This window comes from Sinohyriopsis cumingii, chromosome 13 (genome assembly GCF_028554795.1).
Source record: "Sinohyriopsis cumingii isolate HCF-2022 chromosome 13, ASM2855479v2, whole genome shotgun sequence".
Lineage (NCBI taxonomy): Eukaryota > Metazoa > Mollusca > Bivalvia > Unionida > Unionidae > Sinohyriopsis > Sinohyriopsis cumingii.
The window spans coordinates 54713983-54732920 of NC_142973.1; the positions used below are offsets into that span (position 1 = coordinate 54713983).

At 36.0% G+C, this 18938-nt stretch overlaps 2 protein-coding genes across 6 annotated transcripts in view; both read left to right on the top strand.

Annotated features, from left to right (window-relative positions):
• The first annotated feature begins 306 nt into the window (after nucleotides 1–306).
• On the top strand, nucleotides 307–7541 carry LOC149785590 (uncharacterized). 4 transcript variants are annotated; one of them, XM_089979397.1, is made up of 4 exons: nucleotides 307–442; nucleotides 1483–1731; nucleotides 3622–3831; nucleotides 5684–7541. In XM_089979397.1, the coding sequence occupies exons 2-4, from the start codon at nucleotides 1511–1513 to the stop codon at nucleotides 5997–5999; spliced, it is 747 nt and encodes a 248-aa protein (XP_089835523.1). In that variant the 5' UTR covers nucleotides 307–442; nucleotides 1483–1510; the 3' UTR covers nucleotides 6000–7541. The 4 variants fall into 4 exon arrangements, with proteins under 4 accessions (XP_089835523.1, XP_089835524.1, XP_089835522.1 ...); XM_089979398.1 differs by having other exon boundaries at nucleotides 325–447; nucleotides 1496–1731; XM_089979396.1 differs by having other exon boundaries at nucleotides 340–447; nucleotides 1486–1731.
• A 4368-nt stretch (nucleotides 7542–11909) lies between these two features.
• The window catches only part of LOC149785591 (uncharacterized), a 35403-nt gene continuing 28374 nt past the window's right edge, over nucleotides 11910–18938 (top strand). The window contains exons 1-2 of one of the 2 annotated variants that reach the window (XM_089979394.1): nucleotides 11938–12381; nucleotides 14785–15027. The gene's annotated coding sequence lies outside the window, so the exon portion shown is untranslated. Of the gene's footprint in view, nucleotides 12382–14784; nucleotides 15028–18938 lie in introns of both variants that reach the window. The other variant, XM_089979395.1, reaches the window with a different exon arrangement.

An 18938-nucleotide genomic window follows, 5' to 3' on the forward strand; every position in this document is an offset into this window, starting at 1 on the left:
TAATCGTCTATTTCAAGTAATGATCTAATTTCCCTTTTATCACAGCCTCACCCATAAAACCCCATTTCCCTTTATGGTGCGATCACATGTAAAAATGGCTTCATTGACAGTCATAATTAACAGTATGATATGTATAATTGACTCTACGCAAACGTAGAAGAATTGTACAACGTGAACTAGAGTGACTAGAACAAGACATAACTGGTTCGGGTGGCTAAATGGAATTTCCATCATTTTAAGAACTTTTTTCCCGAAAATCCATAAGATCGAAACAAAAAGTAAAACCTAACAATCATATCTAATTTTAACTAATCTTTAAACGACTGACATCATTCATCGGGTGTATAAAAGGGCTGCATGTACCAGGGATATTTTGTAACGCTGAGATTGGACACGGGTACTGCAAAATAAGCCTGACCAGAAGTTGAACTTTGGAGAAAAAAAAAGGTAACATTAATTTTTAATTAGTTTGTTTACAGCTACAGTTTTTGTTTCATTAGTGATAAATTTACCTGTAAGAAGTATTTGTCACTAGCAGTTAAAAAGAGAAAAAGAAATACACATAAATAATATTATGAGTCGAGTCGAATTTGCTCACAATTTGTAGATTTAAGAAATAAACGAATTTAAAAAAAAATACGATGCACCTAATTCGGATTATCAGTTCCGCTTTTCTGTATGTCTTCTTAAATCTAAACGTTCTACTTATTAAATGACCAACAAAACAAAAAATAAATAAATTTAGATTTTTAACTTTTTTGTCAATTTGAATAAGGTTTTTTCGTCTTTGTCTCTTTTTATTTCATGTTTAAAGAATCAAATGTAAAATGTTTGACTAGTTTACTTATATTTGGCAAATAAGGAATATAGACTCCATGTTATAGACGTATGGTTCATTACATACAATTGCGATTAATTCTTTGTTTGTTTGTTGTGAGGTGGGTGGATGTGTTAAATTAATATCACAAAATGTTTGCTTTTTATACCACATTAGTTACATATCAGACATTTATGGGATTAAGAAGACATTACTTAGCTACAGGTTGTTATTATTCATCTATTCAGCTGAGTTGTAGGTTGTTCTCACGCGTATAAAAAATACAATAAAATAGATAAGACATTGGGTTTAAAATTGCAAAGGTTGTACATATTTTACAATTTGAAACAATAGGGCAATGTAAACAACCATGTTTTATTTACTTTGGAAATGCATCTCTCCTATATATACTGAGGTATGAGGGTCCAGTGAATTGAATAAGATGTGACTTTGTTTCTATATCGTGTTGCAAAATTTGAATTCGATATCACTGTATTCTGTGAAAACATTTTACATGTCTATAACAAACTATAATATTCTAATTAAAGTCTGTAAATCTAAAGAAATATGCACCACTCAACGGTTACCGTAAAATTCTATATATTTGTGTAGACATTTTCAAACATCCTGTGGCAACGCGCATTGTATTTGCATATTATATTATCAAGGTTTGTTCAGTCTTATTGGTAGAAGATGGCACAAGAAAGAACCGATATCGAAGAGATGGTCGAGACGTGGGCATGGGAAAGTTTCCTTAAAAGCCACCACGGGAAAGCAAAACTGGAGGATTACAGTATTTCTGTAAATTGGGACAAGTTAAAAACGGTAGCCGAGAAACCCGACTACAAGAAAAACCCTCAGGGCTATCGCCAAGACGACAGTCAGGTGGTCTACAGATCGACTTTTCATAACAAGTATGTTTTGTTTACTGTTTGATTCAGCAACTTCATAGAGCATTCGGACTCAGCTTTTACTGTTGGGCACATAGAGCCGAATCCCTTTCTACCCACACTGTTCTTTTTATGAAAATGTATTTATCTAATTTCTGCGTTAGAGAGGGGCTAATTTAAATCAATAGTTAAACATAGTATGTTTGATTGTTTTTATTTCAAGAAAATCTTATTGTAGAGAACGAATGTGATGGGATCCATGTCGATTCCTTTATGTTAACACGGGGTTCCAATGAATGGGACAGGTAGGTAGAGCAATGGGTGAATGGATGGATAGATGGATGGACGGTTGAATGGAAGGATGCAAGCATGGGGGTATAGATTAGTAACAGAACTGAATGACTACTTAGGTGGATTTATGAAAGGATGGATTGAAAAAAGTCGTTGGGTTAGTAGATAGATTGATACCCGAGTGTTAGAAACATAATGTATTATCTCGCGTTGTCCGGCAACAATTCGTTTTTGAACTTCTGAAAAAACTACTAGATCAGATGCAGCCAAAATAGGGCAGAAAGAATTCTTGCATACAATCATTATACCAATGATTTTGATCCGCCATCAAATATGGCTGCCTTTACTAAAAGGCATTAATGTCGTAACCAATAGAAATCATGCCGGCATAACGTCTTTCAGTTTTTGAACAAAATAATATTTTCAAATATGTCCGTCACTACTAAAAAAATGTAATTACTTTAAAAGGCTACGTCTCAAAATTGGCTCAAACAGAATCTGATTAAATTTGATAGAAATCATCCTGGCATGACGAGTTTTAAGTTTTATAGAAGTGATGCCGATCCGCCATCAGTTAGAGCTACTGTTATTTAAATGTATGAAAACTTTTGAAAATCTTTTCTCGACAATCGCTGAACAAATTTAACAGTAACATTCTGGTATGATGGGCATAAATCTTCGTTCGTTTCGATGATGCCTATTCATTTCGAAGCAAAGTCACCGTTACTAAAAGAGATTAATCTTCTAAATTCACAAAAACCTCTCAACAAAATTTAACCAAAATGCGACAGTAAGCATCTTACTCTGAAAGACAGTTCAAATGTATACAAACCATGCCAATCCATTCTTATATATATGGACTCGTTACTAAAAATACAGAAACATTTAAACAAACTTTACCCAATAGAACCGCACAACAGAAGCTGACCAACCTTCGGAAAATATCTTGACACAAAAGTCTCCAACTATTAGACAAATATGATGATATACCATCAAACAGGTATGAAGATAATATGAAAAAGAAACTTTGAAAGAATTCTCTTTATAACATATGCAATCAATATAACAGAAATATAAATTTAAACAACAAAGCATCGTAATGACCCAGATATAGAAATTTAAACATAAAGCATCGTAATGACCCAGATATAGAAATTTAAACAGTAAAGTATCGTAATGACCCAGATATAGAAATTTAAACAGTAAAGCATCGCAATGACCCAGATTTCTTGTAAACTGGTCATGCCACAGAAGTTCGTTACGAAGAAAATTTTGAGTATCTGTCCTGGAATCAAGGAATGGGGGTTCTTACAGGTTAGAACCCCCATCCCTTGATTCAAGGAAGGATACTCAAAATTTTCTTTGTAATGAACCCCTGTGGCTCATGCTATTGGCTTTTGGCTGATATCAGACAGGTTTGCTATCGTAGGCAGATATGGGCGTCTTATTGTTGTTGATGCTGCTGCTGATGATGATGACTATGATGATAATGAGAAGAAAATGATGTTGATGATAATGGATATGACAGTGATGGTGATGACGGTAGAATTGAAGATGAGTATTAGGACTATCATAGCCATCATCATCATCATCATCATTATTGGGTATATATTTTTAATGCAGCCTCGGTACGGAACAGCAACACTCTTTTAATATTGAAAGAACAACAACGGCTGTAGCTACAACGAGCATTACGAAGGGCTACACGAAGGGGGTCAGCCTTGGTTTGTCTCTATCGGTTCCCGGTGATGTGGCCAGTGCTACAGTTGGCTTTGGCTATGAAACACATGTGGACAACGCCGAGGAATCCACGCAGGAAAAATCCATGACGTGGTACGTATGGTTACAACATTCCATTCATTGAAAAAAATCCATGATGTGGTACGTATGGTTACAACATTCCATTCATTGACTCCATTGTACACATATACTTTAAAAATTTGTTTTAGTCTGATGTAGATGAAAAGGAAAATTCTCCTTTGCGTTCTTCACGGGACGAAAAGGTGAACAGTACCAACAAGCATCATTGCGTACAAGAGAACGACCGACAGTTCATCTTCTATATATTTTTGCTGCTGGTGGAATATGTCTGGTGGCATCATTCTAACCTATGCTTAATCCCGAAGTAGGTCACCCTTACCTATCTATGATTGATCCTGTTGGTGGCCAGCATTTTCTATTTTTCTTTAATCCTAGTTAGGTTAATGATATCGATGATTGATGCTATTGGAATTCATCGACGTTATCTTTCTGATTCATGCTGATGGAAGTCATTCTTATCTTTCTATCAGTGATCCTGGTCGAAGTGATAAAAAATTAACTATAAGTAACATAAGTGTGTCCTTATACGCCTACGTACATTTGCATCCTTGGAAAGAAATGAGAGAACAATGGAAACGAAAGGATTTTAAATAAACGAAAGAAAAGAAACGAAATGAGTTCAAGGGGGTTGTGATTAACAGTAAGTGTCTGGTCATATTTCTCTGAAATAATCAATTGATTGAAACACTTTTTCTGCAACACCGACTAACTTCCTCCGATCCAAAGGCGATGAGACGTTGGGCAAGTGTACTGCGAAGATAAAGGAAACTGACGAAAAAATTATTGAACTGTTGTTAATTCTCAACAAATGTAGAAGGATAAAGTAGGGTCTGTAGCGTCATGTTTAACATTAATTGCAAATACTTTATTTAAAATAGCTTTATTAATCCAGCCCGGCAGTTTATAAGCCATCCGGCCACAACTTCCAGATCTGTTATATCTTATGGTCCCCAAATGGTTTAACTAAGGTCGTTCTAACACCAACATTTTCATAGTGCAAGCTGTGTATGTATGTATGTGTGTGGTGAGGTGTTAGTCATTTGCTGTTTAAAAGAAGCTAATAAAGGTAAACTACTCCATTATCCCTTTAGAAATACGTTTGACATGAATTATATCCCTTAGTTAGCCACATGAAAATAGCTGGCTATTTAACAACACTGTTACCGTTTTCTATGAACAATACAGAAAATAGGAAGGCACCAGTTGCTCAAAAAATTATTGCTGTTCACTGGGTGTAGCGCAGTCATCACAGTTATTTATTTATTTATCCAAGCTATTAATATCATGGTTGCTAAAGTTTGTCATTTCGTTGGTCTTCATGGCTCAACTGATGACAATTATCACATCGCATTAAATAGCTTCTCCCTTATTAGTAAGCTCCGTACTTAATTTGTTTTTTTATTTTAAAAACAAACTGAACAGCTGCCACACTTAAGGCCAGACAGTTTATTTAATGTTAGGTTTCCTAACAGTAGTTTTATTAAAAATAAATTGTTATTGTGCTATTACCCTCCATCAATAAAGTATTAATGGATTGTCAGAGTCAAGATACCCAGGGGCGGGTTTCCCCTCAAAGCTTTTAGTGTGAAACAACCTGACCTTTTCCTTAAGTTTTCTATCAGTTAGATGGTTAAAATTATGCCCCAGAAACGCTTAAAATGCAGGAACTTCAGGAGGTTTCGCATTCGGGCCCTAACCAGATGCTCCATTCAACATACATCTTGCATGCCTGTTTTAGCCACACACACACCCTACGATAGTTCTGGATCCGCGTCCAATACTGTGAGTTAGTTTGAATTGTTTGAATCTAACAGATGAAACTGAGTCAGCTAATGAGTTCATCTGTTCCTTCCTTTTCGTCTAGGTGTTCTCAGGGTACCGTAAGTGTACCTCCGAGAAAGAAAGTGGCAGTTGAAATGAAAGTCACCGAGGACAAATTAAACTTCAGTTTCAAAACCAAGGTCAAGATGATGGGAAAGGTTGTCGCTACCATTAGAACTCGGAAAGAAAACGAAATTACCATGTTCGTGGAAGGAAACATAGCAGATATAGTGAGAGGAAAGTCACCAAAGGGCGCAACAATTGTGGGTAGAACGATAGTATGGGAAATAGAGGGGCTGTCCACATTCAGGTTCGGCGTGCAACAAAACACCGAGGTTAAGGAGGTTAAGGAGGAATAAGGAATCGGTGTACAGACACGATCTCCTTTATAATCAGTGATGTTACCTTATTTGACTGTGATCATACTACGATCTGCTCTCAGAATAACTAACATGTTATGTATCATCTAACAGGAACTGAACCAGTCTTATATACCGCATGTTGATGATCTAATCCAAGACTTATACATTGATGTTTACTCCGGAGGTATAATTCAATATGTCTTAAAACCTTCAAAAGTTATTATTATGGAATATATGAAATCTAATGCAGCACATATTTAGGATCAATCCCCATCTGTTTTGTCATTCATATTGCACTGCATTTTGTTTTTATCGAACTTAAATGATCTAGAGTGTAGTGTAGTTTTTCCATCCGGGTGTTTTTGTGATCTTGAGGTGAAAACTTTGCTTTTATCCTTTTGACTGTTGCTACGTTGTTTGACCTTTGTATTTATATTAAAACGTATGACTTAATGATATAATTTTCAGATCTGTAACACATTTTATTTCAAAGTTTTATTCTCAGTGTGCTGATTTAGGTGGTAAATAATCATTTGCTTTGTTTTCGCCGTAAAACTACGATAGTCATTACGAGTCTTTCACGGCATCGAACATGTTAGCTGTTAATAAAGGAAACTAAAAACTAGTTTATTAGGCCACGAAAAGCAACATGTGCAGATACTCATCATTTAAACTTTTGTTTTTACATATTCTTGATTACAGATATATGAAACAGATTGGAGCTATGCCAAACGACCACGTAATTAATTAATGCCAATTGGCATAACCTAATCGATTGATAACATAATAATTAATGCGAACTGGCATTATCTATTCAATTTATAATATAATTGATGCGAATTGGCATTATCTATTAAATTTATAATATAATTAATGCGAATTGGCATTATCTATTCAATTTATAATATAATTAATGCGAATTGGCATTACCTAATCAATTTATACCATAAGTAATTAATGCGAATTGGCATTACCTAATCAATTTATAGCATAAGTTAAAACGTTCTGACAATGTAATTAGCTGCAATGTACCCGCTACACGTGTTTCTTGAAAGTAGATTTAGAATAAAAATAATTCTTCCTCTTTGAATGTTGTTTATATCATCGTACTATCGTGATGAAAATGATGTTTAAATGTTATTTAACCACCCAACAGATGTAGGTTACACAAATTGTTATCAAATGACCTAATAATGATTAGATTAATATATTAATGATTATTAAATAGTAAAGTATTTACATATTTTTGTGACTTGATCCGGTTTCTACAATATATATCAGTAACTGTAGGTGAAAAGGCTGTCAAATGAAGAGTACGTTTATTGTGCGCATGTAAAACGTATGCAGATTTTCGGAACTAATGGACTTTGTCATAGATCTACAGTATTTATTTATTAATTCAGTAACGTTTCATTTAAAATTTCATTGGAGCTGAATATCAAATTTGATCCTTTTTGAAAACTGTAGTTGTATATACATTCGTATATTCAAGCTAAAGGTTGATGTGTCAAAAATCTAATGAAGTGTAAGTTGAGGAGACGAATGATTTTGTGTTTTATTATTTATTTTATGGTGATATTGAAATATATCAGTAGGAAAAAATGGTATTGTTACAATGGCAATGCCACTTTTATGGAATGGAGAAACTTTATACCCATTTAGAGAATATTTCCGCACTTTATTAAAACCTGTATTTCTGTATTTATAACTATTCTCTCTCTCTCTCTCTCTCTCTCTCTCTCTCCTTATTAGGATGTACAAATCTTAAAATGTAGCAACTGTAGACCCATCAATGTATATTTATGCAATGAGGTGCAATCGGGAAAGGCCTAAAATCGAACTCCAAACAGCAAAAAGATAGACTTCAAGTTTAATATTTTTTATAATTAGCTTTCTGCATGAATCATGGATCTGTGTCACCTATACAGTACTATGTACCTATAATACCCTACGACACACGCTACACGTTATTAAGAAAACACAATACTAATTAAGTACAGTAATACACTTTTTAAGCAGCAATTTTAACTCACGCCACAATCTTGTTTTAAATTATGGATAAACCGGATTTTGATTATTGTTGGTAATTGTAAACCGAAATTAAGTGACATTCGAAAATTGGATACAGTGTCTGCAGCTGAACCAGGCTGCAAGCTTTTCATGACAACTAAAAAAAAATCGTGTTTGAATGTAGAAATAAACAAAATAAAGAGCGAAAATATTTATAAGTAAATTCGCAATCATTAAAGTATGTTGCATAAAGATGTTGCGCTCTTAAGTCTGTCAGATACAACTGCTCTGTGACACTTTCTCATTACCCCATCCCATCAGTATCAATCAGTGCATGAAATGTGTTAACAAAATTACAGATTTCTTCCTTTTCTTACTAACACAGTCATTGTTTTGATAAAATACACAGTTTGGAGCATGATATGCACACGCTAAATTTGTAAAACGTCGTCCCAAATTATTGTAAAAATTTAGAAACTTTTTATCGATATATAATGCAGCTGTTAATCTCATTGTCATAGACAGGAGAACAGCTTATCATGCAAATCGACGGTTTGGCCTTTACGATGTATTATAAAAAGTAAATCGACGTCTTTTGAAAATATATAAGGGAACATTTCGCCAATGAACCACGGTAGGTGACATTTGAGCACGGTGACCTAATTTTCTTAGAGCAAAGACTTTGGGATTTACAAGTTACCCCGAGTGTAAACCGTAAGCCGTCCAAGCAAATCTAAAGCAGCAGATAAGCCATCCACATGGAACTTTGCCAGAGCATTTTCAGCGTCACTATGTCAGTACTTCTCAAAGGGAATGTCCATATTACATGTCCTACATATAATATGTAGAATATATGTTTTATATAAGCTCCTCACCAGAACCGAATATTCTTTGTGGAAAAAATCGCTTGCAGTACCGTATCACAGTCGGTCTCCATTGTGATATGACAATGACAATTTTTGTGTGTACAAAGGCCGAAACACGCATTTGAAACTTGTGATTTCAGTGCTTCTATAGTTTATGTGTGGGCAAACTACGGCCCGCCAAGGGTTTTCATGCGGCCTAGGAACAAGTTATCATTTGCACTGACTCTGTTTATGTTACTCTGTTTATCAAATAAATGTGCTTCTTTTGAAGTTTAAGTTTAAGTTTTCAAATATTAACAACATGGTAACAACTGAAAATTAATTAGATGTTATTTAGAAGAACCTTTTGTTTTTGCTATTTCAAATATTAATTATTTTACTTAATTAACTATGCGGCCCGCTACAAGGTGTAAATTTGTGTATGGGGGCGCTCACCAGTTAATATGTACTTTTGAGAGAGTGACGTATGTAAGGTGAAGTAGTTCGCATTTAAAACATGCACAAGGGAGAGAATGTTGGCATACCTCTATGCTACATTAATGTAATTTGGATGATATTTCTTTGGATATTGTATACTTTTGGAAATTTTACATGATTTAAACACACTGCTAACTAAAATGACTGCTCCCTTGTGTTAAAAAATCAGCCTGAATTAGTCTAAAGTACACTATACATAGCAGCTATTAAAATAGGGAAAATGAATTTTGCCAGACTAGACAATACCAGCTTCTGAAAGTGCAATGAATGAATTACCAAATATATAAAATGTAAAAAAAGAGTTATCGGCTCTTTTTTATACAATTTACCTCTGAAGTTCAGGAAGTGAAAATGACCAAATAGAGCTAGCACTTTTTTGAAAGATGCACATCTGAAGTAAGGCCAAGCTGTATACTCTATAATCCATAGTACACCCGTCAATCATACACCAAAATAAAGGGAATTAAAGGTTCTTTGAATTATATCTAAGATATACAAGGTCTATTTTAAATAGCCAGTGTAACCAGTTAGGAAAGCCGGGGAAATTCTTTATCTTTAAAATCCTAACCCATGCAAAATACGAAACTGTAGAGCGCCACCTATGCGGCACTTGCACTGGAAAGTTTGCCCACCTCTGTTCTATACTTAACCTCACGAACGTTTGTTGTACTAGCCAGACATTCTTCAGGACTAAGCTAAATTATTAACTGGTATATTTAATTTTCTGCCCAGATAAACCAAGTGATTTCAGATTGTTGCTATATCGATCAGCTTTGTTACTTTCACTTATTTCGGAAATCGACCAAAACTTAGACCCTCTTTGGCCAAAATAGGGACACAACTGAATTAAAAGCAAAATACCTTGATGTTAAGTGTGGTTACATGTTTGATCTAATAGAAATGTTTCACTGGAAGGGCATCCTTGTCTGTGAAAAAGCTCTGCAGTGAACACTAACCTATCTTGACGCAATGAACCCATCTGAAGTTCCTCGGATATTTTCATATTGTTACAGGTCAGGAGTATTTGCTTGACCGGGCGGTGTCAAACCCTGGCGCGATTCCGCTAGAAGTCATAAGTTTACCCCTAATTTCCAAAGACTTCCATACGATTTCTGTTTAACGTGTCCATTTTATACAAAAAATCTAGTCTAATCAGTGCAAGACCCGAGATCTCACAACTTTCCAATTGTCTATCAACCGCGCATCTGCATGGTTTCTCTTCATCAACTTTCCGTACCGTCAGGATTTCACGCCGTAAAACTATACAACTTCCCCAAACACAGGGAACTAGTTTTACTACGCCACCTTAGGCCAGTCAATTCATGGTTTCAAGCCACATTTTGCCTGTAAAATTGCATTACACTTCCTACCATGGCGACATAAACAGTATCTGCCGAGTCCCTTCTTGTTTATTCCATTGTGCAATTTACCAGTCTCCTACCACGAATACTGCACAACCAATGTACACCACTAAATTTTAATAGGGACTATGGAACGACAGGGACATACATGCGGCTCCGACCTGAATTCACCAAAAGTAAACCATAGCATCATGAATACTCACTAACACTTCACTTCGTGACGTTTGCTATTAGTAACTGGCTAATTATTTCGGGCTAAGGAATATTGCCAATGGACCCAGTTCCAATAATCAAACAAATAATCACAAAAATCTAAGAATTCCTTAAAACGGGACTCTATAACAAAATGCCCATACTCCAAATTTGTTACAATACCATTCATACAATTTAAATCTGTCATATAAGGGTGCTGAACTAAATGTATTTTACACTAGAAAAAGGTAATTCTGTAAGAACCCCTCAATTCGTCCACCCCCACCGCCCGGGTGGAACCACACCAGCCTTAATTTAAATGTGTTGGCTTGCATCAGTCACCTTCCCCATACCCGTCAGAGTTTCCGAAGTGTAAATACTATGAGAGCAGTGGTAAAAATGTGTGTGGTCGAATACGTAGGCGGGATAATAAACTGTGCTAGTGAGTTTCTGGTGTGCACATTGCAGAATTTAGAAGAGGCTGTATTATCTACCCATGCTGGAAGTGTGACACTGGAGCATATGACGATTACAGGATATGTGCGAGCTGTGGTGGTAATCATGTATCAAGAGTCACGAAGAGAGTAGGAAACAGAGCAAGACGACATTTTATTAACGTTATCTGTGAAATTCAAGCGAAATAAAACATTAATTTAGAAAAATTAGATTTTAGATTATATGTTTATTGTTTGGCATAAGCATAGCATCGTGTCCCCTATCACGCGTATGAGCAAGTCGCTTGGAGATAGCAGACAACCCAGAGTGAATATGACTCGTGATTGGGGCTCTTCAACCAGCCCCACGACCAGTTACGGCTTCTAGGTGAAGGGTTGGGCCATATAATCCTTCCCTGCCTGACTTAATTGATTGTCGGGACAGAGTCGACTCGGTTGTGAAAGAATACTGTACCAACGTACTTGAACATTACAAACTTAAAATCCTTTGCATTCCTTAAAGCCATGGCGTCCAGAACACGCGGCAGCATTGGCAGGACTCATGTACCGTGGTGGTCTGAGGTTCAGATCCGTGTTGACGGCTCAGCTGTATAAGCTTTGTCTGGCCTAGAAAATGCAACAAAATTTGACCAGTAAGTATGCACGCATAGAAGTGACGTCCATCAAATGCTGCGATCCAGTTACCGGACTGCACTTTGATGAGCAGTTAGTCGCACAAGCTTATTTTGCCATATTGAGGTGTACTAAAACTGATATGCGCGAGGATTTGGACTGGATCTACGTGCAATGCTAGGGCCTTGGTGTCTTACAGTAGCACCCGTTTTGCGGCGGGAGAAACGTTCCAGCGCCAAAGTACATACCACTATGAGCAGTCATTAATGTCCGGATCTATGACAACTGCTGCTTTGAGTGAGAGAGTATGCTTGCTATGTATCCGGTAGACACGAGTACATATATCGGGCAAGCAATGACAACCAGAACCTAGGCGAGCCTGACACTACAGGGATTGACAATCAAGGTAAGCGGTGTTTGCATGGTTGACGCATTTGGTAGCAAAAATAGTCTCAGCCGCTACATATCAGCGCAAAAGCAAGTTCACTCACTAAGGAATTGCTGCTTATCACAGACAATGAAAAGAACCAGACAAAAAACACAAGAAGAACAGCACGGTGATGACGACTGAGCGAGATACCACAAATATATTACAGCTAAGTACCGTAGCTCTGCCCGCAATCCACATAATCTAAAGAGGGACATATACCCAGAAATATGGAAGGTGACAATTGATTATTCATAACCTGCGCGTCTACGATGGTCACCTCTTAAAGGAGGACATCAGAATAGCTGCGACGGAGAACATCAGCGCCATTCCAAACAACATGGAAAAGTACATGCTGTTCTCACTAGGTCAGTTTCGGTTGACTGACAGCTTAGTGCATATGAACAGCTGCTTCGAGAAGCCCACTTTTTAGCAGCCCTTGCTTGGACATACGTGCCAAAATGTAGTCCTCTTGTTTTGCAATGAACAAATTACTAAATATATAAATGTATCAATAAGGTATCAGCTCCATTTTTTAAACGATTTGCCTCTTAAGACCAGGAAGTGAAGATGACCAAGCGGAGCTAGCAGTATTTTGAAAGCTTAAGACAAGCTATATAATATATAACTCAAATTACTCACATTGTTTTTTTTCTTTCTTTCTTTTTTGCCGCACGTATCATAAAGCTGCGCACGCTCTCGCGTAGCCAGAAACGAGCTAATGGGACAGGGGTGGGTTTGTGCGCAGAAAGAGCTTGCCGAAACGTTTCTTTTTAAGAAACACTTAGGTCTCCGCTGAGTACCAGGTCTAAAAAATATCGTTTTTTCTCAGCGTGTTGCAAAATGCTAATTCGTTTTTGTAGTAGAAATGGGCTGTCCGCGAAGTGTTCTCGCCGAAATCGCGGGCAGTGACTAAGGCAAGAATAGAAATGGCCGTTTCTTTACGCCGGACGCCAGAAAGAAACTGCCTGAAGAAAAGAAGTAGATCACTGTCCCAATCGTCCAATACAAGGCGTGGTGATTTCCACGAACATTTTAGTGAACACACATAGCAGGACATCCAGATAATGGACATTAGGGTCGACCATAAAGACCCCTGCGTCTTTTTCTTTTAGTCGCGGACCCACAGCCTATCGTATGTCTTGTTGGATGCGGGCCAACAGTCTATCGTGCGTCTTGTTGTAGCCAATATAAAGTCGTATGATGATACAAATTTGACTGCAACATATATTTACAAATTATATTGGTCCTTAAGAAAAACTTTCAACCCATCTAATGTAGGCACATACGTTTTCATTTTGCATATATAGATGTAGTATTTGGAAGAAGAAAACAGAAATAAAAAGGTTGCCCATGTATTCAGTCTGTACGTGATTCTCTAATATAAGAGTGTTTGCACTTGGTACTATATATATATTAAAGAAAGAAAAATTCGAGACTCTAAATAGTTTTGGTCTTGAGGAAATTCCTGTATACATAGATTTCGGTTTTGATTAGTTCCACTGTATGTATATACGTATGTGCTATGTTCTTCATGGATGAGCGCATGGCCGTTTGATAGGGCGCTGCTGCAGGATATCTAGACTATATGTGCCGTTACTAGTGACACGGATCCGAGTATTGCATGGAAAGATATGTAACTCTTTAACCTACTATTTATTTAACATTTAATACTATGTTTCTTTTTTGTATATCGAAAAAATACTGTAGGATCCCGGGAAAGCGCTTTAGCATAAAGGTGTCTGTACATAATATAGAGGCCCCATATTACGTATCTCCAAACAAGTAAATATAATTTTATTTTTCATGCTTCTAGATAGTTTTAATCCTTTAGTTTCCTTTGCCATTATTTAATTTCTAATATTCTCCCTTCCCACCCATCCCCAGCAGTATATCATAAATGTATCTTATGTTCTTTCCATTTTCAGAAGACAGAATCTCAGACCGTTACTTGATAATAATATAATAGATTCTCAAAACAAAATATGCTACTCCAAGTTCACCATAAATAATATAATTTTGTTTGCTTCTAGTAAATCGTAATAACTTTTATACAAAACTGTAAATGTACTCATCGAGTATTAAAAGCAGTTTTCAACAACATGCATCACAACAATAGTTCAGTATTGGCAAAAATTAATTTATCAAAGACGCATTACTTAGCCTGTCAACAAAGAAGTAAATTTAAAAATACATGTATATCTTTGTAATAAAAATATATTTGTGTGCTTTGTGTGGTGTAACTGATTTCAAAATTAGTGTTGCTGCTGGCAAACGTTAAGAACGTGAAACGAAATAAATAAAAATACACTGCTTTGTCAATATTTCACGAACACGAGCGTCTTGTACCAAGTTTACAGTATGAATTCATTATTCAACCAGTTCAGGCAAACGACAGGTGGAATGCCAGCCATACGTATAATGCTAAGTAGCCGAGCGATTCGAATCACGATCATGTGACTAGGGCCGCCAATCAGATCGACTCAGGCTGTGGCGCATGCTATTGATTGAGCTATTGAAAGAGAGCAGATCCAGAACTAGCTATACTGCTGGGACTAGCATCATTCTTTATCGGGAATATTAACTTGGACACGGTCTTCTGTTCAATAACATCATCAACTGCAGGTAAGCAAAATTTTCTTTTATTGAAGAGAAGTTGTTCTCTGTAAGAGACTATCAATGTATGTGCAGTGTGTAATATTGCAACAGTAGGGGTGAGTTTACCTTTCAGCAGCTGTTGGTTTGCAATCAGTGTAATGAGGCAGGTGATATTGTTTATATTATTGATTTGAATAATATGAATCATGTACATCAGTAAGAAACCGATAACTGTACATTTCAGCGTCTAAAGGCCAACACTGCATAAATATTGATCAAGATTAATCAACAAGTGTTTCCATGAAGCGTCCGATTTTCTCAGTTTACCTTGACTTATAGAAGAAAGAGAAAACCAAATAGTGTACTTCAGAAACAAATGAAATGTTTATCCTTGCTGACCAGAGCTTTTCAGTCTATGAATGACTTCAAAATGTTTTCATATAGTCACATCTAGGAATTCTATATTTCCTTCTATGTACACAAAATTTACACAATTACAGAAAAGAGAACTATTGGCTTTGCCAGTCTGCATTTGTATGCCGAATGACATTAAAGGTAGAAATTAGACAGAAACATTGTGCTTCTTTAGAACCAGCAGAAATTTAAAAGCCACATTTTCAGCATTACGAGATCGTCTTCAATGTTTGAAGAGGGGTCTATATTACTTGATCGTTGTACCACGGAAAAATCCGTCTCTACTTCTGCAAATAACATCCTTTGCTGATGCTTTCGAAATTTAGTTCCATTTTCCTGCCCCAAACTTTATAAATAAATAAATAAACATAAATCTTTCTAAAATTACGATGACGATGATCTGAATTACGAGGTTCCTTAACTGATAAATCAGTCAAGAGTACTTTACATACAGAAACTCGGTAGGTCTATAATGTGTACATGTGTGACTTTCAGAACGATATAAATAATGGTATAAACGTGATGATAAATGTATAATATATACACATGGCTGACAAGGATTCATATTTTTTAAGATAATCATAGTCCAAAATTAAGATTTATCAGTTCTGAACTATGTACAGGAATTTCAGCACCGCCATATTGCCTGTGACGTTTCCTCCAGCTATTTCTTACTCATGATCCGGGCGGTTGATCATGATCAATTTACTGTACAGAACAAGCTCTTTATCGTGTATTTACAATACAAGAAAATGTAAAAAGTGAGATAGAGATAATCCAACAAAATTTCAGGAAATAGTAGATTTATTACCGCTTACATATTAGTATGAAGTACGAAGAGGTCAGTTCCTGATTAACCTATACTTTCAAAATATACATTAATATGAGTACTAATGATCGGTGACACAAATTAGGATGTATACAGCATTCTGCAAAGAATGTGTATACTCTCTATCTCTCTCTCACACACACACACACACACACACACACACACACGCGCGCGCGCACGCGCACGCGCACACACATTAAACTGCATATTTGATACACAAATTGGTTCGTCACAATTAACTCATGCATCTAGTTAAAATGTCGAGTCGTTATTCGCAAGCGCTAATTATACCGAATTACCGTAAAATCGGTCAATTTATATTATATTAAAGACTTAGTGATGTGGTAGATGCATCAAAAATTAGTGTGATTATAGTTCATTGGTAATCTGTAAGTAAATATTAAATATCCAATATAAATAGCAAGCATAGCAATATAACCCAAACGACATATTCCATTTTGCTTCAATGAAGGGCGATCTTATTATGCCCCATTAAATTTCATACAGTCAACGTTTGATTTTAAGCTATTGAAACACACCTAGAGACAAAACAAACGCGTGATCTACACATGGAAATGGGGTGCTAGCTACTTACCTAGCGATACGTACAGAGATGCTATACAGAAATACTATAATGTTGACATATTGGTGAAATACTGTCCCTTGCCCGGCATTGTGAAGGCTACCTGCTTGCTCCAACATAGAAAACTCTCACATATTTACATAAAAATTTATTAATACCACCCCCCGAAAAACCTCCACAAAAACTGTACGATAAAGAAGTGATCAAACTTTCATTATAAACCAGCTGTCTCTTTTGTTTCACTTCTAAAACTATAGATTTTTCAGGGTGTGTTTAACTCCAGCTGGATCAATGTTTAATCTGTACTTCTTCATATATTTAAATTACGAATAATTTTACGTCAAAACACTTTTAGAAAGATTGTTTAAAACATTTTAACTTCTTCCAGAGATCAGTGAACCACAATATCGGATTTCACTCACATAAAATATTGCTAAAACACTTGATTGACGAATATACGGCAAATATACGGTAAATATTAGTGTTTTATTTATTGTTTATAGTATTACAAATTATGTGTAACGTACATGTGTGTATGGCTTTGGTTGGAATATGCAGTCGTCATATTTGAATATTTTGTAGGTTAGGAGTAATATACGTGTTTTGTTAGCATAAAATGAATTATGTTTATAATTGTTTTGCTGATCATACTCGTCATACAAGTAGTACCAGATATTTTAGATGAACTTTGTACATGTTCACTAAGTGACTCGTGTTTGAATATATCATGTATACACTCATGTACGTCCATTCATTCATATACAAGCATATGCAGAGGGTTTTCCTGTTGTATTTCGCTTGATTAGCGTTGGATTGGATACATGAGTGGCAGATACTTATGTTCCAATGAATCCCCCTTCACTTTTATCTCAATCTCTAGTGTGCCTTACTCACTTCCCTCCAGGAACAATAAAGCGGGCGTCCGTAAACAATGGGATGCATTTGTGTGGCTGTCAATGGATGCCCTAGTGAACCCAGGCATTCATTTCCTCTGAATCTAAAATATGATAGTTTTCATAACATTTATGTACATAACTTGAGGCCTTGACAAGTATGATATGAAAGTGGATTACTCAGCGGTGTAGTAAAAATGTATATTTTGCATTCAGTAAATGTCAGACATTGCAGAGCCTCAGAACTAAATAGTTACCATATGCGTATACTTCTCTGCGATGCTTTTGATATACACATACCTACGAATACGCGTTTAATTGCCAGGAAGAATTTCCAAAAGTCATTTACCGTTAGTAATACATTTGTCTAGATGTGGACGAGCAAAGGTTGAATGTCGTCCATATTTTCTTGTACATTCATTCTGCTTTTTAGGATAAGTCCTTAGAAAAAAATCGCGGATGGTGTAAAAGGATGTGAACAAACTGTCTAACACATTTAAATTAATTAAAGAAGTTTCTTATTTCAAAATTATTCTAATTTCATGTTCTATAAAATAATAATTGTTTGAGAATAAAAATGGAATCATCTAAGAATTATTGATGATGCATGAAAGATTAAGTGGAGTGACTAATCTCATATTAGGGACCAACATATCGACTGAAAAAGCGTACTGAAATTTTCATGTAACAGATGTTTGATTGAATGACTAACAAAGTCATCTCTGCACGAGTAAGTAGAAAAAATGATGTACCTTATATACGCGCTTATAAGTCGAATACAAGTGCAAACAACATAGACCCATATTTGCCTTCACATAATGCAACGGCCTATATTTTTTCTCTAAAAATAACTCCTTACAAACTGCAGACCAAGATCTGCTTGCGTATTATGGAACGCCACCTCTGGATCTGTGCAATTTGCAGTTGAACTCGACTTGTAGGCGAGTACATACGGCACATGTTAATATGTTAGCAATGGTTACTCCCGTAGGGTTTCCAATATGTAGCACAAGTTGCAGGTGTCACTTAAGTCTACGTTCTCTTTGAAAAACAAAAATATAAGAACTGTTTTGTGCCACAATGAAGACATTTAACAGAGACGAATTTTGTCCGTCTGGCTATTACTGGATTCCAGGTTTCCCGTGCGTGTTAACCTACACTGGTCCTGAACCATCCCCATTTTCATCTCCTTCAAATAATACGTGCAGCAATTTAAAAA

What these genes read in the sequence shown, in the direction of transcription:
- LOC149785590 (XM_089979397.1), top strand. Translation starts at nt 1,511, where the DNA reads ATGGCACAAGAAAGAACCGATATCGAAGAGATGGTCGAGACGTGGGCA. An exon ending in AGATCGACTTTTCATAACAA is followed by an intron (nt 1,732 to 3,621) that starts GTATGTTTTGTT and finishes TTTTTAATGCAG; the next exon opens with CCTCGGTACGGAACAGCAAC. An exon ending in CAGGAAAAATCCATGACGTG is followed by an intron (nt 3,832 to 5,683) that starts GTACGTATGGTT and finishes CTTTTCGTCTAG; the next exon opens with GTGTTCTCAGGGTACCGTAA.